This window comes from Fusarium oxysporum, chromosome VII (genome assembly GCF_013085055.1).
Source record: "Fusarium oxysporum Fo47 chromosome VII, complete sequence".
Classification (NCBI taxonomy): Eukaryota; Fungi; Ascomycota; class Sordariomycetes; order Hypocreales; family Nectriaceae; genus Fusarium; species Fusarium oxysporum.
The window spans coordinates 564,002-590,666 of record NC_072846.1 but is presented as its reverse complement, the minus strand read 5'-3'; the positions used below and the strand labels follow the sequence as shown (position 1 = coordinate 590,666).

The following is a 26,665-nucleotide window of genomic DNA, read 5'->3' as shown; positions in this document are numbered from 1 at the left end:
TGGCCGTATAGCAATTCCCATATAATATCTCTTACTATATTAAAAGAAGAAAAAGCCCACTATGTTATTCTTATAAGGCAGCCCTAACCTTAACTTTAAAGGTAAAGTATTTGTTGTTTATATTGCGCAGTAGTGCTGGGTGAAAGAAATGTTTTTTTGTAAAACTTGGTTGCTTCTTATTGAGCTGAGAGTTATTCTCGGGTTTATATCTCTAGATAATTATATCTAGGACTTTAAACTTTAAATCTAGGACTTTCAGACTAACAGTCTGAGTCCTGAGGGGAAGGGGGATTCCCGGATTTTCCAACAGTTGGTCGCGGTATTGTTGGACACGGAGACGCGTTCGCGCATGCGGCGACAGGGCAGGGTCCTTCTGAGGACGACCAGGTCTATAAATGGCCTGTCGTTCGACTTGAATAGGAAGATATAAGCTTGAGGGTTCGGTAGCCGAGGTAGATTCTGCCTCATCCTCTATAGTTGCCGCGTCTTGATGAGTTGTGGTTCCAGGATATTGTGCCGCAATGCAGATGGCATGGGAATCTGCATATTGGCCGATCGACTGTGTAGATACATCCGGTTGCAGGGCTGTTTCGTCTACTTGTATTGTCGGCGGCTCGTGGGTCGTTGTGATCGACCGATTGTTGTTTATATTGCGCAGTAGTGCTGGGTGAAAATATATATTTTATGAAACTTGATTGTTCATTAGTGAGATGAGAGTTCTTCTCAGGTTTATATCTCTAAATGATTTCATCTAGGACTTTAAACTTTAAATCTAGGACTTTCAGACTGTTAGTCTGAATCCTGAAGGGAAGGGGGATCCCCGGATTTTCCAACACCGATTAGGGGATGGGGTTCGGCTTCTTGAATACTAGAGACTGGATGGTCGCCTACTTGGTGTAGGGTAATGTTATCGCGCTGTTCGTTACCATGTGCAGTTAAGTCAAAATATCAGCCCGACGTTGAATTTTAAACAGAAAAGATTCATACTGAGCAGAGAGCTTTCTTCTCGAGCTGTTTCCATGAGTGGGTTTTCCGGAAAATTCGATGGGTGGCTGCTTATGACATGAGGATGAGAACCGCCCGAAAGTGTGTCATTGTTCTGACGGGCTGCTGAACGATATCGCCTCGACCGGTCTCGCTCCCGGGCAGCCTTACTTGCCCTTTCTTGCGCTGACTTGTACAGAGTTGCCACATGATCTTTTATACCGACTTTGCAGCTGCTCATTTTCCGTATAGGACAGTGTGATTTTTTGAATGTGGTTGAAACTGGTAGTATGATATACACCCCTATAGCACTTTACGCGAAAGGACGCGTCGCGTTCTGGATCAACCCCTGTTCTGATCAGCGCTACTATTCCTGTATATAGAACAATGTCAAATCAACTCTACACCCTGGCAATAATCAACCCTACTAGGTTTAAAGTGGGCCAATAAAATCAACTCTACTAGAGTTGATTTTGGACTGTAGGACTAGGGCTTGAAAGAAACGAAAGGGGCGACGGTGACCTAGGGTGAGGCAATTGCAAACACGTATCGAATGTTCTTCAAAGCTTCAGCTTGGTTGGGAAGGAAAGGAAAGTCAACGTTGTCTGATGATGGAGAAATAATAGGGGTTCCACCGTAGATCCGCGAACCTGGGGAAATTGGAGAGGCGTCTAGCGTGCACGGACCAGAACATGTGCATTGCGTCGCAATGTTCGCGGTAATCATTGTAGTAGGGAGCCTAAAACTTGGGGCTTAGTACTGTTCGGATCGAATTAATTAATTGATGACCTCTGTTTGGATTGAATTGAATTCCTCTTTGGTCGACTTGAACTGTATTGATTGAACTTGGAGCAACGCTGGAGCCCAACTGTGAGTCGTCGACCTGCGCACCAAGACCAAACCCCAACCCCATCTTTTCTCTGGTGTATCCCGCCGTGAGGAGACTAGCCGTCTTCCAGCTCGTTTTGTCGCTCCGTGTTCAACTGCTGGTGCCTTGAGTGGGCAACGTCAACCATAGCGTCATCGGCCGTTTCAGCTCTGCCCATTGGCCTCGTTGCCTGACCGGGGTCGAGCGACTATCAGAGCGGGATGGCAGCTGGAATAAAATACGACCTGAAACGGCTAAGGCAGCGACATTGGCAATTGGCGTCCATTGTCTCATATTTGCCCTCAAAAGCTCTCGCGCACCCAGAAAGGCGTGTGTTTCCCCATCGTTGCAAACCTGACCTGCCCTCATCATGAGCACCCCATACGACAGAGTCAAAGGCTCCGAGGAGCACATTCTCGACATCGGGGAGGGTCGGCAGCTCGCCTTTGCCCACAACGGCCCTCCCGCCTCTCGCGTCGTCGTGCTAAGCTTCACCGGCCTTAACAGCGTCGGCTCCGTCCCGGATGTGCCCGAGCCATGTCGGGAGGTGGGCGTGCACTGGATCCATCCCACGCTGCCCGGCATGGGCAAGTCGAGTGCTAGGACGCCGGGCGACAAGTACCACGTAGCACTCGTACGGGACATGACGACCCTCCTCAATCACCTATATCCGACGGGCGACTTTGACAAGCTGTACGTCTGCGGTGGGTCGTACGGTACGGTACAGGCGCAGATGATCTACGGCGCTCCGTATGACCGCTTTCCGGCGGGCCGCAAGATCGCCGGATGTGTTCTCATGGGCGGCTTCTCCCCGTTCAAGTATCACGTCGACTACGCCAGCACGCTCACATGGCATAGCTGGATCAGCGTGGGACCGCCGTCGCAGTTCATCCCCTTCCACATCCTGCAGCGCTCCCTCAGCACCGTCCTCGCGTCCAAGTTCAAGACGTTAGACGGCGCCAAGGGCTTCCTCGACCAAATCCTGTTCTCCAAGATGGACGGCGACGAGCGCAAGAAACTGGCCGAATTTCTCGCCAACAGGGGCCAGACAGAGGAGGAGTTTATCGAGGCGTTCGCCAAGGGAGGCATCCGGTGCTGCGAGCAATGGGGCGGCTTCCACGAGGTGTCGGATGTGATCCACTCGGATTGGGGCTTTGAACCCGCCAAGCTCGACGATGACCACGCATCTCGGCCAGTGCTGATTGTGGGATCCGATAAGGACCCCCAGGGTGGAAGCACAAACGGGTGGCTGGCTGCCAACTATAAGACCTCGAGACTCAAGACGGTTCCAGGAGGGCACCTCGCATCCTTGTACTACCTGGACGAGATTTGGCGCGAGATATTTGAGATGAGCCGAGAAGGTGGCCTTTAGGGAGACAACCGTCATTCTGGATCGTACTACGCCGCCTTCAATTCTAATTTTCCTTTGCTCTGACCATCCTGAAATGCGTGCCGGCGAACACCTGCTCTCAGTTTGTGTTGAATATTGGTGAAAATAAGACCGGCTAACCGGATGACCGAACTACCGGTCAGAAAGCTGTCTCAGCACTGTAACAACCTCTTAGATAGGTCATTACTGAACAGATAGAAATAGGGTTCCAACCCAACTATCGGACAGAGAGGGGGACACACACAATTGACCCCAATATCTGACAGTATTGCTGCCCTAAACATTGTACTCTACCATGTGTATGTGACTAACGTGCCATGTAGTTAGTGGTTTCTCGAAATTCAATTCTACCCCCGGTCAAAAATCAAGTCTACCCCTTGTAAAGTGGGGCAAAATAAATCAATTCTACTAGAATTGATTTTGGTACGTAGGACTAGGTGCTTTTTATTCGCGTTGACAGGGAATCAGCGCTGGGATCCTGGGTAGTTGGAGGAAGGGCACGGACCAAATATTCTTGTAGTGACCCAAACTCCTAAAGATCCAAAAGGGGAAGGTGCACGGGCCGCAAAAGTTGGTATTGGGCCCATTACCAGTGGTAATTGGTACAGTAGGGTTAGGGTTAGGGTTACGGGTAAAATAACCTTCCTTTTTAACCTATCTACTAACCCTTTTAAATACTTGCCTACTTCTTAACTTTCCACTTTCCATGTTAAAGGAAAATCCAGATTTTGGGGTAGGGTTACGGTTATAATAATACCTAAAGGAACCTTCTAACCCTGTCCTTCCTCTAACCTACTTGCGGCTATCTGTTATTGCAGCAGGAGCCGTGCCTTTTAAAGCCTTAAACTGGAACTGCAAAAAGTCCTAAAAAACTATACCTATATAACATAACAGCAGCTATTATTTTATTATTCTAATTGATTATATAATAAGTAATTAATAAAAAATAATTATAATAGACTTCTTACTATATATTATATAAATTAACAGAGTACTATAACAATAAGAATACTAATACTTGTCCTTTTTCTCCTTATTCAAACTCTCTTAATAAGATTGCAGCCATATAATTTGTTACGACCCCAGCGGTTACGTCACGTGTACCCCACAAAAACTCATGCAAGGCATCAGCCCCCAAATGGATACGGACCAATCAGAGTTAGATCACCTCACAGACAGGATCACGACGCTCCAGGAACTACCGTGATCCAGGATCACCGTGATCCAACTGCCTCAGTGATCCTCTCGGATCACCTTTAGTATATAGACCACATTCATTAGCACTTTCATAGACTTAGCTCACCAGCTATCAATAAGACTTCTTTACATCAATAAGCCTAACAAGCATTACTTGATCATTAAGAGACGTGACAACCAACCCGCTCAGTTTAACGCCCTACGCATTCTGCAAACATAAACCTAGTACGGACTAGTTTCCCTGTTCGAAACCCTATTCGTCACATAATTGGCATTTACATATCGACTACCGCCAAGAAAAGCACCTTTGCCTAGCCATAACATATACTCATGGCATGTCTTAAATGACTGATTAAAATGCTTTAAAAACCATTAAGTACGGCCTGGTCGACTAAATGCGCTAAAGCATAGGGTGCTAGAAGAGACATGAGGAAGCCGCTGGCGCCCGGGGAACGGGATCAGGGTGCAGTTCTGTCGCCGGAAGGTGATCTGGGACGAGCTCTTGGCCCGCACGGCGTCCGGCAAGAGCGAGGAGGAGGCAGTTGCAGAGCTAGAGCTCTTACGCGCCGGCCGGAGCTTGAACCGGCTCGTCGACGAGCTCAAACAGCGCCGCCGGTGGGGCCAGGGCCAGGGCCGGATACGGGTACAGGTAGGGACCCCCGTACCCGATGACCCAGACCCGGGACCAAGGCCGATTCGGGGCCAGGGCCATCGGGGGCGCTGGGCTCGGCTAGGGAGGAGGTGGACCGCCCCTCGTCGACGGTAAGCTGGCCGTCAGGCAGGATCTTTATATATTTATAGCGGTAACTAGTCCGTATCTATCTATCTATCTAGAAGGCGTATTGTTTTATTAATTCTTTTTTTTTTTTCTTTTTGAAGATTAAGGAGCAGCAGGATCAGCGCATTGCTATGTCGTAGTCCTTGCAGCGAAGCCTGGCCCCCCAGCCGCTGCACACGCAAATATCTCAGCGCCCGCTCGTCTATACAGCGTCGCTCTTGAACCAAACGGACCGCCAGAGCGTAGCAGTCCTCCAGCCCTGGAATTGCATTGATTTGGCTCCTAACCGTCGAGATATTCGCGTGCGCGGCGCCGGGCACTTATCAGATGGTAGTTGTGTAATCACATACGATTTCCCGAAATTACTCCGCAAAACGACCCAACGATAAGTTCTGCTTATCAACTACGTTAGTTAATTTTTAAAATGCTAAATCTTAGCACTTTCGGTTATACAGTATAGTGTAACACTCGCTTGTTTGTAACACTCGCTTATCACGTACGTTAACTATAAGGAGAGATCCAGATTAATGCCAGGTTCACACTAACTCTTAAAGAGGCAAAGGCCGTTGTTACCTGTCCAACCAGAAGTTGATTGGACGTGCGGGGCAGTCCAAGTCACACGCAGTTATTACAGTGTCATCATTCAGAAGCGAAAATTCTCGCTATCCAAACACAACAGGTCATATCAAGCCCTCCTCTCTCCAGCTGAGCCCTGCCCTGCCCGCCCTCTCCCCCTGACGTCATGAGCACATCAAATAGGCGTTCTTACAAGGTCCGGTTCGCAAGCGGCAGCAAGTACCAAAAGGTCATCGAAGCTCAAGATCCTTCGCCGTCCGCTCGCTCGTCCTCTTCGCCAACCGTCTCCACCACGTCCTTTCCCCGCAGTGACTTAAAAACTCAGCACACTAAAAGCCGGTATGGGTGCCTGGAATGCCGAGTCAGGCGTGTCAAATGTGATGAGACCTTTCCGGTGTGTCTCCGGTGCCAACGTCGTGGCTCTGTTTGTATGGCCAGTAAACGCCCAGCGCAATGGCAGGTTGAGGTGCCCTGGTTATCCGATATGACCGTTTTCGACTCGTGGCCTGGTGATAGTCTTCCTAACAAGAGGTTGCTTCAACACTGGGTCGAGCAGGCCAGCCCGATGCTGTGTATTGACCGCAATAATAACCCACTAGCCCTGCCCCTTCTGCCATATTTGGCCTCAAGTCCCTCGCTTCTACATGCAATACAAAGCATCAGCGCCGGTCACGAGGTCTTTTTCAGTGGACAAGCTCTCGCTGTCTGTCTCCAAGAGCGTGGCCATGCTATACGGCTCCTCCGCGAAGACCTGCAGAATTCTGGAACCATATCGCCCCTTTCTGTACTTACCGTCTTCCTACTCGGAGTATCCTCTTCGTGGATCGAGCCCCAGCCCGCCTCGTGGGGCAAAGAACACCTGGACGGCGCACGCGCACTCATGCAGTTCATCCTTGTCGATAAAAAGGCTAGACAAGACTCCATCACTCATCTCTTATCCGGTTGGTACCTCTGGTGGGACATGACGTGCGCGTTTCTTGATGACACTGGTGATTCCTCAGACCAATGTATCATGCAAAATATACTGTCCCTTGAGCAGGACCATCACTCCTTCCATCCAATAGTAGGTTTCTCCTTCGAGCTCTATGCCATGATAGCCGATATTGGCCGGTACTGTAAGCGGGTTTATGAGCACGGCCTGGTAGATTCCACTTTTGATGATAAGGAGGCCGAGCAGCGACTGCTGGCCTGGTCGTCGAACCGCGGGCCGAAGCATATCCAGAACCTCAGCAATGCCTATCGGAACCATGGGCTGCTGATGCTATATCAAACGCGCTGCCAAACACGTCTTCAATTCGAAGATCTTGGGCCACACTCGCCATCAATCGCTCATGGCCAGTCTGACTCTGATGATAGGCAAAAGAAATCTTCATCTAACGTCCTGTCTCTTGCTTTGGAATCAATAGAAAATCTGCTGGAGATCCCGCTCACTGAGCCTTGCGCCAACTTTCAATCTCTGCCTCTACTCAGCGCTGCAGCCGAGCTCACCTCTCATGACGATGATTGGAGGTGTAAAGCCATCTCGCAATTTAAGATGCTCTACTCTATCAATCGGGTCCCAGTCCAGATTTGGTCCATCGAACTACTGCAAGAAATCTGGTCCTTGAAAGATAGTGGTGTTGGCGTGTCTTGGTTGGAATTAAGTCTCGCAAAAGGTTGGAAGCTTTGCTTTTCCTAACCCATTTCCCTACTGCACAGACAGGTCTATCACGCCCGGTAGGCCAACGCCCATAGGGTCCTAAGAACTAAAAATACATACCTTTTGCTAGTTATCGTCTTAATCTCACTGTTACGATTGGTCACCGTAATAGCTCTATATTGTAACAGTTGCACCTAACCACTACGCCGCGGGACAAATGATTGGCTAATAACTGCTATTGTAGCAATTACAGTGGTGCTTACAGCTGCTTATAGGAGCTTACGGCGAACCAAGCCGTAACACTGGTCGCCAGTCCGGACAGCGCTATCAGCACTCTTGAGGCCATTCTCAACGGTGCACGAGAGGTAAGAGTATAGAAGCTCAAGCTGCTCGAGGATCTTTAGCTGTCTACACAAAAGACACAAAAGACACTCCAGGACAAGATCGATCAGCTGAGCACACATGATCTTGAAGACCACCAGCCCCTTGAGGCAGCCAACTAAGCGAAGCGCCTCTCTGACGAGTCCATTAGAGATCTGCAGGCCAAGGTTGATGCTGCCAATGCCCATGATGCCGACGCCCAAGCAAGATCAGAGGCTGAGGAGGAGGCGAAGCGGGCGGCAGAAGCCGAACTTGAGCGAGTCAAGCTCCAACTCCAAGAGGTCAACAAGCCTAATCTTCCAAACACAGTGGTAAGTCACACCACTCGCGTTAGGTTTGCACAAAATTATAAATGCTAATGATAATCTAGAGACTCTCAAACCCCATACCTATCGTTGGAAGCCTAGGTGGCGCTTCAGACAACTACGATGACATTTTCTACCCTGTTGTTTTCTCATTCCCAGTAACTATACACGGACACTCCTCCACAAATTTATTTGTCTCTATCAATGGTCTCCTCAGCCTCGATACGGGTGACCACTCATACAGCTACCAACCTCTGCCTTCTCGCAACGCTGGTCTCCCCGCCTATACACTATTCCCCTTCTGGTGCTATCTGTATGTCTACAAGGATACCTCAGGGCATCTACTATGAGCTCGTAGGCCAGGCTCCTACGCGCTCTCTTATTGTTAAGTGGTACGTCTCTCGCTACGGGGACAGCAGCCCGTACTACCACTTCTTTGAAATTGTTCAGGATGCAAGGCCAAATATCGTGACTTACGAGTACATGGAGGCCCTAGACAAAGGTGCCAGGTGCACGATTGGAGCTCAAGGTCCAAACAATAAGTTATGTTGGCGAATATCGTATGAGGACAAGCGCTAACAGAATACTACAGGTGCCCAGCAATGGTCTCACAATGAAGCCAAGACCCTTCCTGGTGTTCAAGTCACTATTGGCACTGGCTCTGGTTCTGTAACCCAGGGTTCATTCCTGTCAATAACTGATCTTTGGGTACCGAAGGGATTGTTTGACGGATGAATTTTTGCACGGAATGTGTTGATCAAATTCGCTGATCATGAAGGTGGCATGCTTCAAAGTATTTAAGTCAGCTTCCTGGGTTTGGTCTGTAGATGGATTCTAGGTTATGAACTCTGTGTTTTAGCAAATATGATAAAGACTTTGTAATGTGTAACTTAGTTTCTGTAAGATTGATACTGTTAAATGGTTTTATTAGAAAAACTAGTAGTTATTAACTCGATGGCTGTCCCCTTCGATTACCCTTACCTGTCCACTTAAAGCCTGTCCCCCGAGCATTACCTTCATCCTTGGTTTTAACTCTTTTTGAATCCAGTAGATTAATTATTCTCATTACACTTTAATTAACTATATCTTAAACTGAATTTAGCCCCGTATAGAATACCATTACCGGGGGGAAATACTATTTCTCTTTTTTTTATTACTTTAAGTATATTTTTTAAATAGATATTATTTAGTGGTTTCTCTGGCTGTAAGGATAAGTCTTATTTTCTTTTTTAGTATTATACTTACTGCTTAAATAATTAAATTATTATTATTGCTTATATATTTTAGTAATGGTTTTTATACTAACTATATAGAATTATAATTATATTTTCTATATATAATAAACTTAATAGGATAGAAGCTAATACATTTAGCAATACATATACTATAGCTATAAGTAATTCTAGAAACTAGGGTATATTATTCGGAGCCTTAAGCTTGTATTTAAGAGTTGCCCCTCCTTATTTCGATATGATGACATGTGTTTTAACTTCTCGCTCGCGCGGCCATTGCAGAAGCGTTACTGCGAGGGGAGAACCTGTGACAGCAACGATAATACGATCTGGACGGCCATAGGTTGATGCATAGAGCTTTGGACGTATTTGAACCTTTTGGTTGTAAGGCAAGGTAAACTCAGGAGAATGTAGATGTAGCCCCCGCGTAGGGCGAATAAGACTTCGCATTGTTGCGTGTAGAAACTGAACCATGCCGATAAAGGGTTGAAATGGGTCTGGATCCTCTGGCACTTTTGAAGTCGACAAACTTGTTTTCAATACTGAACAGCGATCTCAAGATAATACTGATGTCATTGTCTACATGGTATTTTACAGTCCGAATTAAGGCCTTCCGAAAACGAAGGAAGAACATTGTGTGAGTTTCTAAGTATTTATTTCAAATTGGCTTTAAAACAATATAACATAAGATAGTGACTACAGGGGTAAAGAAGGTACTAGTCTTGTAAGTCGTGTTGGGTAATTATTAGGAATAAATCTAAGTGCAAACGTATTGTGACAAGGCATTATAATTACCCTGCACCTAAATGGCGCAAAGCTGCCTTATATGCGCGGATACCAACCATATACCTACCAATCCCTTGTTGTGAACGGAGGGTTGTCAACCTTGACGTCATCAAAATCGGACAGACTTCGATGCTGTGGCATCAAAGCATCAAATCGAGCATCGCGGTAGAATTATACAGCCATGCCCTCTATGTCGGCAGCAGGATCTATCCAGCAGCCCTCAGCGGTCCCCATCCAGTTCACGTTGTGGCAGTTGGAGTTGTCAGCACAGGCCTTGGCACAATCACTCATATTCTTAGCGCCAGTGGCCTTGAATCCGCTGTGGCTACGGTAGCTAGGTTAACCTTCTTCCTTTAACCCACCTAAAGGATTTTTAATTAACCTTTATAACCACACCTGATTTATCTATCGCAAAGTATATTATTTAACCTAACTTTCCCTTTTAACCCTTCTTACTAACAGCATAATAGCTATACTGCCTTAATACCTGCTATATAAAATAGCCTATAATTATATAATTATATCTACTACCATCCAGGACCACCTAATGCATAACCCCACCTAATGCATAACCAAAATTTCACTCCTCCCATACAAAATCCAAATTTTCAATTGCATTGTATTCGGCCAGCCATGAAGATACTCGCGAACGAAGACCTGCACTATATTGCTTTTTTCATCGAATTTTCATATCGGCTTGAATTTTTCCCGTTCCGCCCCGTAGCCTGGTTCTCTAACCCTTTGAATTTTGTCGCATTTCACCTCATGTACCCTAGGCGACTCCATCCACTCAAGCCGAACTTTCACCTAATTTACTCGCCACAACTCCTTCCGTAATGGTTCGCCGTTATTATACCGAAGATGACGTAGCTGAGGCTATATTCGACACCACCGATAGAGGCCTCTCACAGAATGAGGCGGCCCAGAAACGTGGAGTACCTCAGTGGACCATTTCGAGACGACTTTCCGGTCAAGCAAGCAGGAATGAACGTATTCAGGCCCACCAGCGTATTCCAAAGAGCCAGGAGGAGACACTTATTCGTTGGGTGCTGCGACAAGAGTCTCTAGGCTATGCTCCCTCGCACAGCCAGCTCCGCGCCTGTGTCGAGGCCATCCTCCAACAACAAGGCGATAACAAACCTTTAGGCAAGCACTGGACCACCAGGTTCGTCAAACGTCACCCAAAACTATCTACCAAGATTGGAAAACGTCAAGAAGCCGGCAGATTTGACGGCTTTACCCCCGAAGGCGGTCAATTGGTACTTCGATATCAGGGAGAACGAGTACGGCTGGATCAAGCCTGAGAACACAGTTAACGTGGACGAGGGCGGTATAATGGCGGGTTTCGGTAAGTCTTCTGCATATACTCTATAGGCTTTTATAGGGCATAGCTAATTGGTTGTCCATGAGGCCTGGACAGCCTCGTGATCGGGAGCTCTGACCCGAAGAAGAAGGCGATGTTGAAAGGCGTTCAGTCGCGCACCTGGACTTCGTTTATTGAGGCTGTCACCGCAACTGGCCGTGCTTTGAAACCGGGAATTATCTTTAAAGGAAAAGAGCTGCAGAAGCAGTGGTTCCTTAACGAATTCGAATTGATAGCGGACTGGCACTACATCACATCACAGAACGGCTGGACCGACAACCATATTGCTCTCGAGTGGTTGAAGGACGTTTATCTACCACAAACGGAGCCTCGTGATGCATCGGATGCGAGACTTATTATCCTTGACGGTCACGGGAGCCATGCGCAGGTGAGCATTTCGGTGTTTTCGCCGCTGAATCACCCGCTTTAGGGTCGCTGACGGGCAGTCAGGACGAGTGGTGGCTACGTGCTTTCTGAACAACGTCTACTGCTGCTACCTACCCGCACATTGTTCCCATGGCCTGCAGCCATTAGATAATGGAATTTTTAATGTCATCAAAGGTGCGTATCGGAAAGAACTCCAAAAACTGGCTAGTTTGACCGATTCTGCGCCGGTTGACAAAGTCAACTTTATCCGGGCATATGCGAAAGCCAGGGAGGCGGGGCATGAGGAAAGATATTATCTTATCCGGCTGAAGGTTTACTGGAAATTGGCCAATAAACCGGTATAAAGCTCTAGCACATCCTGAAATTCAGCCAGACAAAGAAAAACTGCTGGAAGAGTTAAAGACGCCGAGCCCTCCTCAACTGCACTCAGATGATACGCCGAAAAGGAGTCGGCAAATGAGGGAAATGGCCAAACATGGAAGCCGTCCGACCAGGCGGAAGTACAGTAAGATCGCAAAGGGATTGGAAGCTTTAGAGGTGAAGGTGGCCGTTCAGAATGCGCGGATTACTGGCCTCGAGGAGCAGATGGCCCAGGTGCGGCGAGGGAAGAAAAGAAAGGCGGTACCAAACCCGAACCGACGATTCAAGGCTCTGTCGGAGAATCTAGCGGCTGGAGAAGCTCTCCCCGACTCAAAAGAGGCAGAAATAGAGGTGGATGTGGATGAGGAGGTCGAGTCGGTGATTGAGGTGGGTGTCAGGTCAGAGGACGAAAGTGATGACTTTATGGTCGTAACAAAGCACTGCCAGCGCACACGGAGCGGTCGGGAGGTCAAAAAGCCACGCAGACAGTAAAAATTGAGCAATCTTCTAGAAACTTTCTCCAAAGCCTCATTTATTAATTGAGAATCGGGCCTGTTTTTGTGGACATCAAAATTTGGATTTTGTATGGGAGGAGCGAAATTTTGGTTATGCATTAGGTGGGGTTAGGCATTAGGTGGTCCTGGATGGTAAGATTTCATCAAAAACCTAGCTTTTTAAAAATATATATAAACTTCAAATTAAGCTTAAAATAACTTATACTTAAGAATTATATATTGTTGAACAGGTGCTGGGGCCTCACGTGCAAGCAGGGATACTTTAAGATTACAGCCGAAATGGTAAAACCTCTAAGGGGTAGATTTCAACAGAACACAACATGAATACACCAATTCACATCAATGAACCGAATACACGTAATGTCTAACAGGATTACCATCTGTCTAGGGTACGGTATTACGCCATATGGCAAGCCCAAGGGCCCTCTTTCATACGAAAGATGGGTATCGGTATGTCAACGAGCCGCGATTTACAAGTTCGCAAAATTGAGTTTCTCCATGTAGCTAATTTGCGTGAATAATCTTGAAGCATTCAAGGTGAAAAACAAATGGGGTTCAGAGACAGTGTGAAAGAATGTGTTTTAAAAATAGAATAAGTTTGCATAATTGTTCAGCGCTCATCATAAATCAACTCAATCAATCAATCACCCCAATCAAATCAATCAACTTAGTCAATTCCTTGCCTCAATCAAATCAATTCAAGTGATTTGTAAGTTGACATGATTTGATAAAGTTGATATATGCCATGCTGCATCTGAACTGCCCAAAAAGATTAAACCTGGACGTGCCCTCCGCCCAGTCCTACCCTGTACAAGATGGCCACAGATAAGCGATACTTCTTAGCCCTATATGAAGCCGTAGCCTCGTTGGTACCTGCTATCGCCGCCTAACGCACACCAACCCTCGGCAGGATGACGCGCTCCCTCTGCACCCTACCGCGGCGCGTCAATTTCGCTGTCAACAAGACATGGCACCAGCGACAAGATGTTAGACTTACACCGGCGAAAGGCTCGCCGGTGATTTCGACGCCTTGCCCCACGCCACTTTTTCCCTCTGCGTTCTCGCGACTGTCTCAACCAAGGACCGTGGCCAAGCAGCTCGAGGAGGCTTCGGTCGGGGAGCTGCCCCCTAACCCGACTATTGAGGATCTACCGAAGGTCGTCTGGAAGAACCGCCGCTTCGTTCAAGAAGATTCGCTAGCTCGGAAAGGTGCAAAAGGCAGAAAAAGTTGGATCAGATCGCACGGCATGTTCTTCATTGAATTGAATCACCAGGATCAGCCCATCGGTCATGTGTGGTGCTGCAGCCGATGCGACACGAAGGGTCGGCCAGAATTCTTCTCAGTACAAGCGACATCTTCTGCAGCAGATAACCTTCGCAAGTATGGATCCGTCCTCTATACCAACATATCCCATATACTGACTTGCACAGAGCCCATCGGATCACCCCAGCGAGTCAATCAAGCCCCAGCGACGATAGCGCGATCGATCTCCAGTCCCATGCAGCCCCCAAACGACCACGGCTTGACCAGAGCATAATACCAAAGGCAAAGGTCAAAGCTGTACAAGAACTTAGTATTGGGTTCGTCATTGACAGTGATGTGCCCTTCACAATATTCGAGCACAAGTTTCTAAAGGAGCTCTTCTATCAGTTCGACCATGAACTAGCACTCCAAATTCCTTGGAGTAGCAGTTCTATTACCAGAGAGCTACAGAAGATCTTCGAGTCTAAGGCGGATATCATCAAAGCGGAGCTAGGCAGCGCCCTAACAAAAATACACATCAGCTTTGATCTCTGGACATCACCGAACCGTCTTGCGATAATGGCAGTTTTTGCACACTTCATCGACAAATTCGGGAACCAACAATCCAGGCTGCTCGCTCTACCTACGCCGTCAGCTAGGTATCCACAGTGGTGAGAATCTTGCCGAGACATTGTTCGAAATCGTTCAACTGTGGGATATCCGAGGACAGGTTGGCACGGTCATTTCTGATAACGTGACTACGAACGATACCTGTCTCTCTTACTTCTACCGGCAGCTCGACCCTTCGATCCGGCCGGCTGATATCAAGGCCCGTCGCATGCGTTGCTACGGCCACGTTCTTAACCTTGTTGCCCGCGCGTTTCTTTTCGCTAAAGACGCCGAATCTTTCGAGCTAGAGTCAGATATCAACGGCATGAGAGGTCTTCAGGAGCAAGATCTTCGCCATTGGCGTTCGAAGGGCCCAATTGGGAAGCTGCACAATATCGTCAAGTTCATCAGATCCTCACCTCAGCGCAGCGAATATTTCAAGCGCATCGCTCACGAGCAGGAGGACGAAGGGTACCATCTTTGCGAGGAATCAACCGCCGAGCTTGAGGTCATCTTGAATAATGAGACGCGGTGGAATTCTACTTATATGATGATAGAGAGGGCTTTGCGGAAGCAGACTGACATCAGGGCCTACATCTTTGCACTCGAAGGCGAGAAAGACGAAGAAAAACGTATCCCTGCTGATGACATCTTATCCAACGAGGATTGGCGCGTGTTTGGTGAGGTTAACGAGATACTTACGCCTTTATATCATCAGACAATGCGAACCCAAGGCTGGGGTAAAGGCGACAGCCATGGGCGCCACCGAGCATATATTCGGGCATCGATCAACAACGGCTGGAGGAAGCTGGATGAATACTACAGCAAGCTCGGAGAATCTCCCTTGTTTGCGGCAGCAGTCATCCTTCATCCGAGATTCGGCATCAGCTGGTTGGAGGCTACTTGGGCCACTGAGGAGCAATTGGCCTGGGTTCGCGATGCGAAGGCGGGCATAAAGGACTACTTCGCGCGGTGGTATCAATCGAACCAGCGGACGGACGACTTACAGTCGAAGTCTGCTTCATCATTAACGAACAGGGGTAAAGAGGATGATCACTACACGCAATGGATCAACAGCAGAACGAAAAAGGCATTTGCAACGAGCAGCAGTGTTAGCGAGATGGACAAATACCTCCGTCTTGAGCCACAAGATACGCAAGAGCCAATCCAATGGTGGAGGGACCACAAGCCTTCATTCCCGGTGCTAAGCAGCTTTGCCTTGGATGTCTTTGCCATTCCGGCTATGGCAACCGACTGCGAGAGGCAGTTCAGCCTAGCCAAGCTGACACTAACATCGCAAAGGCTCGCAATGGGCGCCGACACGCTGGAGCGAGTTCATTGTCTGAGGAACTGGGTCCGACACGGCGGGGTAAAGCCGGGCAGTTGGGTCGGTAATTGAGGCTTTGGATCCGGCGTAATACCTTCACATACTCAATATATAGGCCTCCCATACAATTGATTGAGACGAGCCAATCAAATCAAACAAATCAACTTTGGACCGAAGCCCCATCAAACAAATCAACTTTTACCTCAAAGTTGATTTGATTGATTTATGATGAGCGCTGGGGTACGATGCGTGATGTGACAGTATCTAGTCAAGAATTGAAATTGCATCGAGGAGATCGAGGCGGCAGAATCGCTGGAGTGTCATCGCCCAAGCAGTGCTTATCACGATACCCTTTCTAATTGGCGGAGGGGCTTGTGAAAAGTACACATACAGGCATAGTATAGCCCCGTCCGAAATTAGAGACCGCCTGGCTTTCACAATACGTAAGCAGGCGCTAGACAGGGGTGATGTGGCTGTTACTGTGCGTTACGTGCAGGTCAGGACACGGAAATTTACCGTAAGCCTAGCCGTCCTTGGGTCGCACAACGCCAGTATTGCCCATCAGGCTCAGTGCACTGTCGATGCAGCGGAACAGGGGTTTAAGACGCCCACAAGGTTCTCATAGTTTAGCTGGGAGTGAAATTTCCCTACCCTATAGCAATATCGCACTGTCACAGTTTTCTGGTTCGTGCGATCTGACATCGTAACTTGGTCACCATTTTAACCAGTTTCGTATTTAATTAGATAGTATTAGCATTTCCACTCGTCCTGAGATGCTTCCTAAATCTTAGTAGTTGTTAGATGGATTTTATAGGTTTTGAGGCTGATATTTTGCCACGCTCGAAATTCCGGCTGCATCGCCGAGCTATCGGACGTTGGCCGTGAATTATCATGTTTCACGGTTGATGTACCACTTATAAAATTGAATTAGAGAAGAGACATTGAAACTAACTGAACTAAACCCATCAGCTCACAATACTCCAGCTCGCTTCCTCGGTTTAAATGCAATCCCAACTTGCTGCTTTACCCCCTGCGCACTAGAGAGCCAGCACACGCGGTCTTCAATAAACTGCTCGACTCTAGGCTTCAACTTTGTCTCGTGCAAGTTGAAATCATCGACAGTGCCAATGCGCAGGATGCTATGGCCCGGGAACGCCGCACCGACACGATACATCAAGGTTCCGCATGTCGAGCAGAAGTAGTTGGTCATCAAGCTGCCCGATGCGATCGTTTTCGATTGAGCAAACGTCTTGAGGTTTTCCTGCCCGCGCAGATGCTCCAAGTGAGTGTCGGCGATGGTAAAGTTGGATGCGAACATGGACGCGGTGATTTTGCGGCAGTCGGTGCAGTGGCAGACAAAGGTATTAAGCAAGCCGGGACCATGAGTAGGCTGTAGGATTTGGAGTTGGTATTTAAGCAGAGATGCATGAACCCGAAATGGGAGTCAATGGGTCGTACATACAAATGCCAGCTGGACGGCGCCGCAGAGTGGCGGTGGCTTTATCGTCGGTGGACCAGCCGTCACTGGCGGACCCCGCCAGGGGGATATAAGGCTTAGACTTGTCGGCGGAAGCGGCCATTTTTGTTGCTTTTGTTGGATTGGTCGATGAAGAAGTGTGTTGTTTAGAGTTGTAATTGAAGCCGAGGAAGAAGTGATGATGATGAGTGGGGTATTGAAGTCAGGTGCGGGGCTAGGATTTCTTTTGCAGACATTTGCTGTCTTAGGAGCATGATCAATGAAGTATTTCACTCAATGACGGCCGTCGGAAATGCATGAGAATCCACTAATAGAGCGTATGGCGGAGGAAGCTTCTCCGAGCGTCTGACGGAGTTGCGGAATGGAGTCTCGGAACCGAGATGCAGGCCAAATCCGTGTCAATCCCACTCCACATCACATCTTCCCATCTTATCCGTCAACACACAAACGCAGATCGTGCCAGAGATTTCAATCCGCCGAGGTTCTACGGCCGGCGACTCCGAGACTCCGCGATTCCGGTGTGACCATGTTCCACAACTCCGTCAATCGGATCCACTCACTCTATTTGAAAGTGCCCATCATGCTGTGACATAGCTACACCGCAAAGCTATAAAGGAACTCAACTCATCGATTATTTCAGAATTGGACCATCCAGAAGAAGATCAAACACCATCAACATCAAGGCAATCAGTTTGAAGTGACACATCCACCTACACACCGCCTACACACCACCTACACACCACCTACACTTCGATTTCAACATACACTTGCCAGTCTCTGATCGGGAATCAACCAGCAAAATGGGCTCCATCACCCCCCAATCCGAGTCCAGGCTCTTCAAGCCCTTGAAGATCGGCAATGTCACTCTCCAACATCGTATTGTCTTAGCTCCTATGACCCGCAACCGCAACGACGACGACCACACACCTGTACCCCTCATGGAGAAGTACTACGCCGACCGCGCCTCCACGCCCGGCACATTAATCATTTCCGAGGCCACTTCTATTTCTCACGCCGAAGAGGGACAGCGAAACATCCCCGGTTTTGTCAGCGACCGCCAGGTTGCGGCTTGGAGCAAGATTATCCAAGGCGTCCACGCCAAGGGCTCTTTTTACTTCCAGCAGATCTGGGGTGTTGGGCGATCTTCCACACCGGACTATATCGCCCAGCGCGGTTTCCCATACCGATCTAGCAGTGATGTGCCCATGGAGGGTTCTGATGCTGCTCCCAGAGCTATGACGGAGGAGGAGATCCTTCAGACCATCCAGGACTTTGTTGATACCGCCAAGAGGGTTGTTGCCGCTGGTGGGGATGGTGTTGGGATTCATGCCGGATACGGTTATCTCCTCCATCAGTTCCTCTCTGACGCTGTCAACAAACGCACCGACAAGTGGGGTGGTTCCATCGAGAACCGATCACGACTCACCCTCGACGTAGTCAAGGCCATCGTTGCAGCAATCGGCGCCGAGAAAGTGGCTATTCGCCTATCTCCATATGTCGGATTCCATGAAGCCATCGAGTCCGACATCTACGAGTTGTACACGTACCTCGTCGGAGAGCTCAAGAAGATGGATGTGAAATTCGCATACCTCTCTCTCATCGAGGCGACAGGTGATCCCGCTGTTATTGTTCTCGGTGCCGAGGCACCCAACAAAGGCAAGACCTTGGATTTCATTCTCGAGGCCTGGGACAACCTGTCGCCCGTTATCGTCGCGGGAGGTTACGAGCCCGAGACTGCGGGATTGGCGTTGGATGACCACTACAAGAAGTGGGATGTGCTCATCGCATTTGGTCGACACTTTTTGGCCAACCCTGACTTGGTCTTTAGGGTCAAGAATGGCGTTGAGTTGAATAAGTATAATAGGGCGACTTTTTACCTCAACCCTACTGGGGGAGTATTAGTTCGTTCGGAAAATAGGGAAAACGAAGAAGAAGTATTGACTATGTCGGATGTAGGCTATAACGACTACCCATTTAGTAAGGAGTTCTTAAAGGTGTATAAGTTAGATTAGCTGGAGTTGAGATAGTATTAGATTGTAAGGATATCTATTATAAAAGTGCTGTTAGGCTTATATAGTAGGGGGTAATAAGTTTAAAGACTTTTTTTTTAGCAATCTATTTAATTAACGTACACGATAAGCGTGCGGGACAGACAAGTGCGCGGGACAAAAATCTCAACCTTCTTAAGATAAATCATAATGAAAACACAACAGACTATCTAATCAATTCAAATTAACTACTATACTCATTTCCAGAGGCCTTAATTCCCTCCTGACATGTCCTTGCATTATGACCGGTCTTGCCGCAAGTCCTATAGTGCAATACCCTCGGTCCCCGCGACCTTCTTTGACCACTACTTCTAGATGATTCGGCTAATACCTGCGTATTTACTTCCATCTGATTAATTAAATCATTACCTTCCTGTATAGTTATGCTCCCTCTATTCTGTAGGCGTGTCCTTTTTGCCCTACGCCGCCGGCTAAGTATATCATTTGCCTCACGAAGCTCCCGGTTCTCAGCCTCTACTAAGGCAGTCCTCTGCATATTCCTCGTGACTGCCTTTGTAAGAGACTGAAGAGCTTCAAGGATTGACTCTGGAGAGCTACTATGATGTCTTCTGATTCGTCCCCGAAGATATTCAGACTGTGATCCGGCCTCAAGGACTGTGTTTGGGGTCCTTGAAGTCCAAGCTTGAGCTTGTTGGGCTACCTCTTCAACAGGCGTTGGAGTCCGTAGCTGCACATCAAGCTTTGAGATCACAACTTCCGAGTTAAAAGGAGCAAGCCCAGCTCCTCTAAACCCCCCCTTGATATTTGACTCGGTCATAGTTAATTGAAAGGCGGCATAAAAGGCCGGGAAGAACTCGGTCTTGGAAATGTGGGTTATAGACCGTCTGATCAGTCGCTCTATTTCTCGACCATATGCCTTTTTCAGCGGCCCAAAGCACCCAACATCAAGGGGCTGTAGCAGGTGCGAAGAATGAGGCGGCATACAGAGCGTGATGATATTGTTAACCTCACAATATATCTGGAAATCGGCAGACAGATGACTTTCGTGGCCATCGAGGATCAGAAGACGATAGGGACCAGTTGATCGGTCGGTTGTACATCGATTAAAGTGCTTTAGCCAGTCGAGACCCGTCTCGTTATCTGTCCAGCCATTTGGTGTTGTGGCGATAGCCCAAGTGCCCGGGAGGTTGCTCTCATGATACCAATTGGCAAGGTGATATTGACCGCAACCGCGATAAATGGATCAATCGCCTGACCTTCTGCATTGATCGCTTGAATCGCCGTAACCCATTCCCGGTTTCCAGGCTGGACTGATTTTGGCCGTCTATACCTTTCCGAGCTGGTAACCACTATACCGCTTGATATCACGCCCATCATAAAGCCAGTCTCATCAAAGTTCCAGATATCATCTGATCGGATGCCGTACTTCGCGATTATGTTCTGTATGAGCCTGAACCAATTGCGAATAGCAATTGGATCTTCGCGTTTGGCCCTCTGATAGTCATATTTCCTCTGAAAACGCGTTTTGAGCTGTGGTTGCCGCTTAATAAAATTAATAGCCCAGCGCTTGCCAATTGTCTCCTCGCTGACCGCAATGCATCACCCGTCGGCACGCGCTGGGCTAATAATTTCATCAAGCGACAACCAGAGCTCAAGACGCGTTTCTTTCGGAGATATGACTACCAGAGAGCTAAATGTGAAGATCCAACTATTATTCGCAATTGGTTTAGGCTTGTAGAGAACACAATTGCGAAATATGGTATCCAATCACATGATATCTGGAACTTTGATGAGACTGGCTTTATGATGGGTATGATTTCAAGCGGAATGGTCGTCACAGGTTCAGAAAAGCTTGGAAGACCAAAATCAGTGCAGCCTGGAAACCGTGAATGGATTACCGTCATTCAGACGATTAATGCGGAAGGCCAGGCGATTGAACCGTTCATCATTGGCGCGGGCCAAAATCACCTTGCCAACTGGCACGAAGAACCTACCCTTCCGCGCGATTGGGTTATTGCAATGAGCCAAAATGGCTGGACAAATAACGAACTGGGCCTTGAGTGGCTAAGGCACTTTGATCGACGCACAGCTGATCGATCAGTTGGTTCCTATCGTCTTCTGATCCTTGATGGCCACGAAAGTCATCACTCTGTCGAATTTGAGAGATATTGTGACGCAAACAAGATTGTTACGCTCTGTATGCCGGCTCATGCGTCTCTCCTGCTCCAGCCTCTCGATGTTGGGTGCTTTGGGCCGCTTAAAAAGGCATATGGTCGAGAAATTGAGGATCTGATCAGAAGGTCTGTACATCACATTTCGAAGACCGAGTTCTTTCCTGCCTTTGTCGCCGCCTTTCAAGCTACTATGACCGAAAAGAATATCAGAGGGGCTTTTAGAGGAGCTGGGCTTGTTCCTTTTGACCCCGAAAGTGTGATCTCAAAGCTTGATGTGCAGCTACGGACTCCAACGCCTCCCGTGGAGGAGGCCAGCCAGACTCAGCCTTGGATTTCAAAGACACCAAAGACAGTTCTCGAGGCCGAATCTCAGTCTGAATACCTCAACAGGCGAATCAGAAGGCACCAAAGTAGCTCCCCAGAGTCAATACTAGGAGCTCTGAAGTCACTTGCAAAGGGAACAAAGGCAATAATGCATGAAAATGCCTTATTGAGGGCTGAGCTCGGAGAAGTTCGAGATGCAAATGAGATACTAAGCCGGCGCCGAAGGGCAAAAAGAACCCGACTACAGAAAGGAGGAGTGATGGCTGTAGGGGAAGCAAGAGATTTAATTGATCAGATGGATGTTGATATGCAGGTAGTGGCCGAATCTTCGAGGAATGGTGGTCAAGGAAGGTCGGCGCGACCGGGGGTTCGGCGCTGTAGTGTATGCGGCAAGACGGGACATAATGTAAGAACATGTCAGGAGGATATTAAGGTATCTGGAGAAGAGAATGGTGAGTAATTTTAATCGATTAGACAGTTTGTGGTGTTTTGATGGTAGTGTTTAGTTTAAAGGTTGAGATTTTTGCGACACTCGCTTGTCTGCGACACTCGCTTATCATGCACGTTAGTAGTTAAATATATTATATTATATTTTATTTTAGCTATTTTAGAGTTAAATTGACTTTTTACGAAAAGTTTAAAAAAGGGCTTTTAAGGTGAAAAATGTAGTGGCTCACTGGCTTGTCATATACGTTATATTAATTAATTTATATATAATAATAGAAAGTCTTTTTAGGCTAATATATTTTTTATTTTATAATATATTCATATAAACAAATTTCTCAAATGCAGTTAATAATTTAATAGCTTGCTGATCACCTGTCGGAACAAGCTGTGATAGGTAGACACCTGCAATACCCTTCTTACTATCAATCCACTAAAAGCAATAGGTCAGTTAGGCAGTTCTATGTAGGTGATAAGTTGACTTTGATTTACTCACCCAGTAGCAGTTCGACATTCCGGACCAGGAGAGTGAGTTTTCTGAGCGTCGGTTTGGTATTGGAGATAAGTTGATCAAGCCACCAAGTCCAAAGCTCACGGGAGTACTAGGCGGGATAGCGTTGTAAATCGCGTTGCGGTAGGAGATTGAGTAGTCATCTTGATTTTGAAGGCCTGGGATGTTAACTAGATGTGGCTGAAACATCAAGTCGATTGTTTCCCTGGACAGGAACTTCTCGCTCAGAACGCCATGGTAGATCTTGAGAAGTTCGGTCACAGTGGAATACAGTCCACCGCCACCGAGATCATCGGTGACCGGGTCTGCGGCCGGGCATTTCCCGATCTTCAGTTCTTGTCCCACTCTTTCCCACTGGTTTACCATTCGTTCTCGTAGGTCTTCTCGTTCTTCCAGATGAAATGTGGCATCATGCACAGATACAACGTCGAATATATAACGTTTCATATACTCTCCTAGCCTCATAGAAGTAACTCGCTCAACCTTATCGACAGTCAATATCAATTTCGAGACCTGCCTGTAAGAACAATAGAGGCTTACCATAGCACCAGCCCAGTCTAGGCCTGGGGAGTATAATTAGCCAACGGCTGCCGGGCTCGGATACCAGAATTGTGTAAAACCTTTCTTTCTATATCATCTGATAAGCGAAGAGATCGATTGTATCCTTGGTTAAACTTACAAGCGATTGGGGACGCCTAGGCTCAACGCCTGGAAGTTGGTCGTAATGGGTTAAGAGCGGTTCCATGTGCACATATGTCATACCGCTCGAGTGAGTTAGAAGATGTCTGTGAAAAGGGCGCAATGTGAGTATATTTACGAGAAGCTCTTTAGGCAATTGAAAGGCTAACCTTAGCGTGATGGCTTTGGTAGCCGCTTGAAATGTTGGTCTATCCTGCTCGTCGAACCCTGTTAGGATTTGAGGATTTTTCCATTCGGGTAAGATGTCGGAAATATCCGCGTCTAGATTCAGCTGCCCCCTCTCCACGCATTGCATTACGGCAACAGTGGTGACAAATTTAGTGCTTGATGCGATGAAGTGTACTCCATCCGTTGCCAGACTTTCATCCGATTCCTCTCCAAAGGCCTTTGCATAGTAGAAAGAGCCTTTAAGGTCCTTGTTGTTAACGAAATGCTCTATCGAGTTGCGCAACTTCCATACCGTCTTTGTTAACAGCGCCCAGAGTAACTCGTGGAAGGGGCTGGCTGCTTTCGCCGTCGGGATGACGAAGGGAGTGGACGATTTCTTCAAAAGATGGCATTTTTAAATGTTGATCGTCATAGATCAGTTGTTGAAGTGCGTGCAGGTGAGGCTCTGGCCGACTTCCAAGTTGAGTAAAGTCCTTTTCACGGGCTGTATAGCATAACGGCTGAAGCTTGTAAGTAATGACTTAATACAATTTGGCAGACTTTATGAATGTCATATCGTGCTGCTTATATGTCGTGGGGGACGGAGGTCATAGGGTATACGATGAGGCTAGGCCGCTCAAGTACCTCTTAGGCTGGTACTTTATCTCGTTTAAAGTGGAAAATGGCACGTTAACTTTCGGATCATGGTGGGATACGGGACGAGCTCCATGCAGGAGGCAAACTTACTTGACAAATTAGCCTCCTGCAAGTTGTAAGCGACCAATCATAGAAGGGGCCGTACAGGTCCTCGCGAAAACGCCCATTTAGGAAAGTCTACTAATCAAGTAAGTTATAGTCTCTTAAGACAAGACATAACGTGCATGATAAGCAAGTGGGCCATCCAAGTAAGTGGGCCACTTCTTGTATACCGTTAAGGTAAAAATTAAAATAAAAACACCACAAGCTATCTAATTAATTAAAACTACTCGCTATACTCTCCTCTAGACGTCTCAATCACTACCTGACAGGTCCTTGCATTATGCCCAGTCTTTCCGCATACACCACAGCGCCGAACGCCCGGTCGCGCCGACCTTTCTTGACCACTACTTCTCGACGATTCGGCCACTACCTGCGCATCTACATCCATCTGATCAACTACTTGCCTTGATTCCCCTGCAGTCATCACCCCTCCTTTCTGTAATCGAGTTCTTCTTGCCCTTCGGCGTCGACTAAGTATCTCATTTGCTTGTTCAAGGTCATTCATCCTAGCCTCTACTAAGGCTAGCTTATGCATGACTGTGCTTGTTCCCTTCTCAAAACACTTCACAGCTTGAATAAGTGACTCTGGAGAGCTGCTATGATGTCTTCTGATTCGTTTCTGTAAGTAGGCAGATTGAGATTGGACCTCAAGAACTGTCTTTGGGGTCTTTGAAACCCATGGGGTTAAGGGTTCAGCAACCTCCTCGGAAGGCGTTGGAGTCCGCAGCTTCATATCAAGCTTTGAGATCACGCTTTCCGGGTTAAAAGGAGCAACCCCAGCTCCTCTAAAACCCCCTTTGATATTTTTTTCGGTTATAGTGGCTTGGAAGGCGGCGTGGAAGGCGGGAAAGAACTCAGTTTTCGAAATATAGGTTATAGAGCATCTGATCAGATGCTCTATTTCTCGACCATATGCCTTCTTTAGTGGCCCAAAGCACCCGATATCAAGAGGCTGAAGTAGATGAGACGCATGAGCCGGAATACAGAGCGTGATGATATTATTCTCCTGGCAATATTTCTCAAAAGCGACGGAGTGGTGACTTTCGTGGCCATCAAGGATCAGAAGACGATAAGAACCAACTGATCGGTCAGTTGTGCATCGGTTGAAGTGCTTTAGCCACTCAAGGCCTAGTTCATTATTTGTCCAGCCATTTTGGCTCGTTGCAATAACCCAGCCGTTTGGGAGGGTAGGTTCTTCATGCCAGTTGGCAAGGTGATATTGGCCCGCTCCAATGATAAACGGCTCGATCGCCCAGCCTTCCGCATTAATCGCTTGAATGACTGTAATCCATTCACGATTCCCAGCTGCACTGATTTTGGTCTTCCAAGCCTTTCTGAACCTGTGACGACCATGCCGCTTGAGATAACACCCATCATAAAGCCAGTCTCATCAAAGTTCCAGATATCCTCTGATTGGATACATACTTCGCGATTGTGTTCTGTACGAGCTTAAACCAATTGCGAATAATAGTTGGATCTTCGCATTTGGCCCTCTGGTAGTCATATTTACGAAAGAAATGCGTCTTGAGCTCTGGTTGTCGTTTAACGAAGTTATGAGCCCAGCGCTTGCCGACGGGTGGCGCCTTGCGGTCAGCGAGGAGAGAATTGGCCATTTCTTCAATAAAAGAATGTCGCGGAGGAAACCCTCGCGAATCTAGGTCGAGAATAAAGTGAACTACTATTTCTTCTTCTAGATTAGATAGTCTGCGTGATTTCTGGATAGTATCGCGTCGTGATTGAATGCCATTCTGGCGGCGACGTAAGGTATTGCGAGGAACTTCATATGTATCTGCAGCGCGTCGGACACTTAGTTTGGGGTTATTTTGAAGGGCCTGAAGTGCAAGAAGTATTCTAGCCTCAGTAGAAGAGTTCGACATGCTTTGTGGTTGAGAATTATCTGATCAGATAAAAATGTTGCAAGGTGAGGGATTTTTGGCCCACTTACTTGGATGGCCCACTTGCCTATCATACACGTTAAATGTTAAAACAGGTACTGAGTGTTATGTGCAAGCAGGGATACTTTAAGATTACAACTAAAATGGTAGAACCTCGGTGGAGTAGAATTCAACAGAACGCAAGATGAATATACCATGGACCGAATACACGTAATGTCTGACAATAGCTTGCGACCGAAGTCACGGTGCGGCCTTTTGTGATTACGTTCAAAGGCTCACCGATCAG

General features: G+C 47.5%; 6 protein-coding genes across 6 annotated transcripts; 3 read left to right on the top strand and 3 right to left on the bottom strand.

The window, feature by feature from the left end:
* Nucleotides 1-211: 211 nt before the first annotated feature.
* FOBCDRAFT_203916 (uncharacterized protein) lies at nt 212-1,225 on the bottom strand (the record flags this gene model as incomplete). The annotated part of the gene is made up of 2 exons (XM_054705412.2): nt 212-663; nt 988-1,225. The coding sequence occupies 2 exons, from the start codon at nt 1,223-1,225 to the stop codon at nt 212-214; spliced, it is 690 nt and encodes a 229-aa protein (XP_054561387.2).
* Nucleotides 1,226-2,222: 997 nt separating this feature from the next.
* FOBCDRAFT_321251 (Alpha/Beta hydrolase protein) lies at nt 2,223-3,224 on the top strand (the record flags this gene model as incomplete). Its single annotated transcript, XM_054705411.1, has 1 exon — nt 2,223-3,224. One exon carries the CDS (start codon nt 2,223-2,225, stop codon nt 3,222-3,224), a length of 1,002 nt encoding a protein of 333 aa, XP_054561386.1.
* Nucleotides 3,225-5,724: 2,500 nt separating this feature from the next.
* On the top strand, nt 5,725-7,578 carry FOBCDRAFT_227309 (fungal-specific transcription factor domain-containing protein). Its single transcript, XM_054705410.2, has one exon. It carries the CDS (start codon nt 5,960-5,962, stop codon nt 7,469-7,471), a length of 1,512 nt encoding a protein of 503 aa, XP_054561385.2. The 5' UTR covers nt 5,725-5,959; the 3' UTR covers nt 7,472-7,578.
* A 9,332-nt stretch (nt 7,579-16,910) lies between these two features.
* Nucleotides 16,911-17,258, bottom strand: FOBCDRAFT_241571 (Mss4-like protein; the record flags this gene model as incomplete). The annotated part of the gene is made up of 1 exon (XM_054705407.1): nt 16,911-17,258. The coding sequence occupies one exon, from the start codon at nt 17,256-17,258 to the stop codon at nt 16,911-16,913; it is 348 nt and encodes a 115-aa protein (XP_054561382.1).
* Nucleotides 17,259-18,217: 959 nt separating this feature from the next.
* FOBCDRAFT_241570 (NADH:flavin oxidoreductase NADH oxidase family protein) lies at nt 18,218-19,429 on the top strand (the record flags this gene model as incomplete). The annotated part of the gene is made up of 2 exons (XM_059610373.1): nt 18,218-19,322; nt 19,374-19,429. 2 exons carry the CDS (start codon nt 18,218-18,220, stop codon nt 19,427-19,429), a joined length of 1,161 nt encoding a protein of 386 aa, XP_059465294.1.
* Nucleotides 19,430-22,678: 3,249 nt separating this feature from the next.
* Nucleotides 22,679-24,138, bottom strand: FOBCDRAFT_241568 (beta-lactamase/transpeptidase-like protein; the record flags this gene model as incomplete). The annotated part of the gene is made up of 6 exons (XM_059610372.1): nt 22,679-22,801; nt 22,865-23,362; nt 23,484-23,507; nt 23,559-23,664; nt 23,728-23,983; nt 24,039-24,138. The coding sequence occupies 6 exons, from the start codon at nt 24,136-24,138 to the stop codon at nt 22,679-22,681; spliced, it is 1,107 nt and encodes a 368-aa protein (XP_059465293.1).
* Between the last annotated feature and the right edge of the window lie 2,527 nt (nt 24,139-26,665).

Excerpts from the sequence above, each read along its gene's own strand:
- FOBCDRAFT_227309 (XM_054705410.2), top strand. The coding sequence starts at position 5,960 with ATGAGCACATCAAATAGGCGTTCTTACAAGGTCCGGTTCGCAAGCGGC.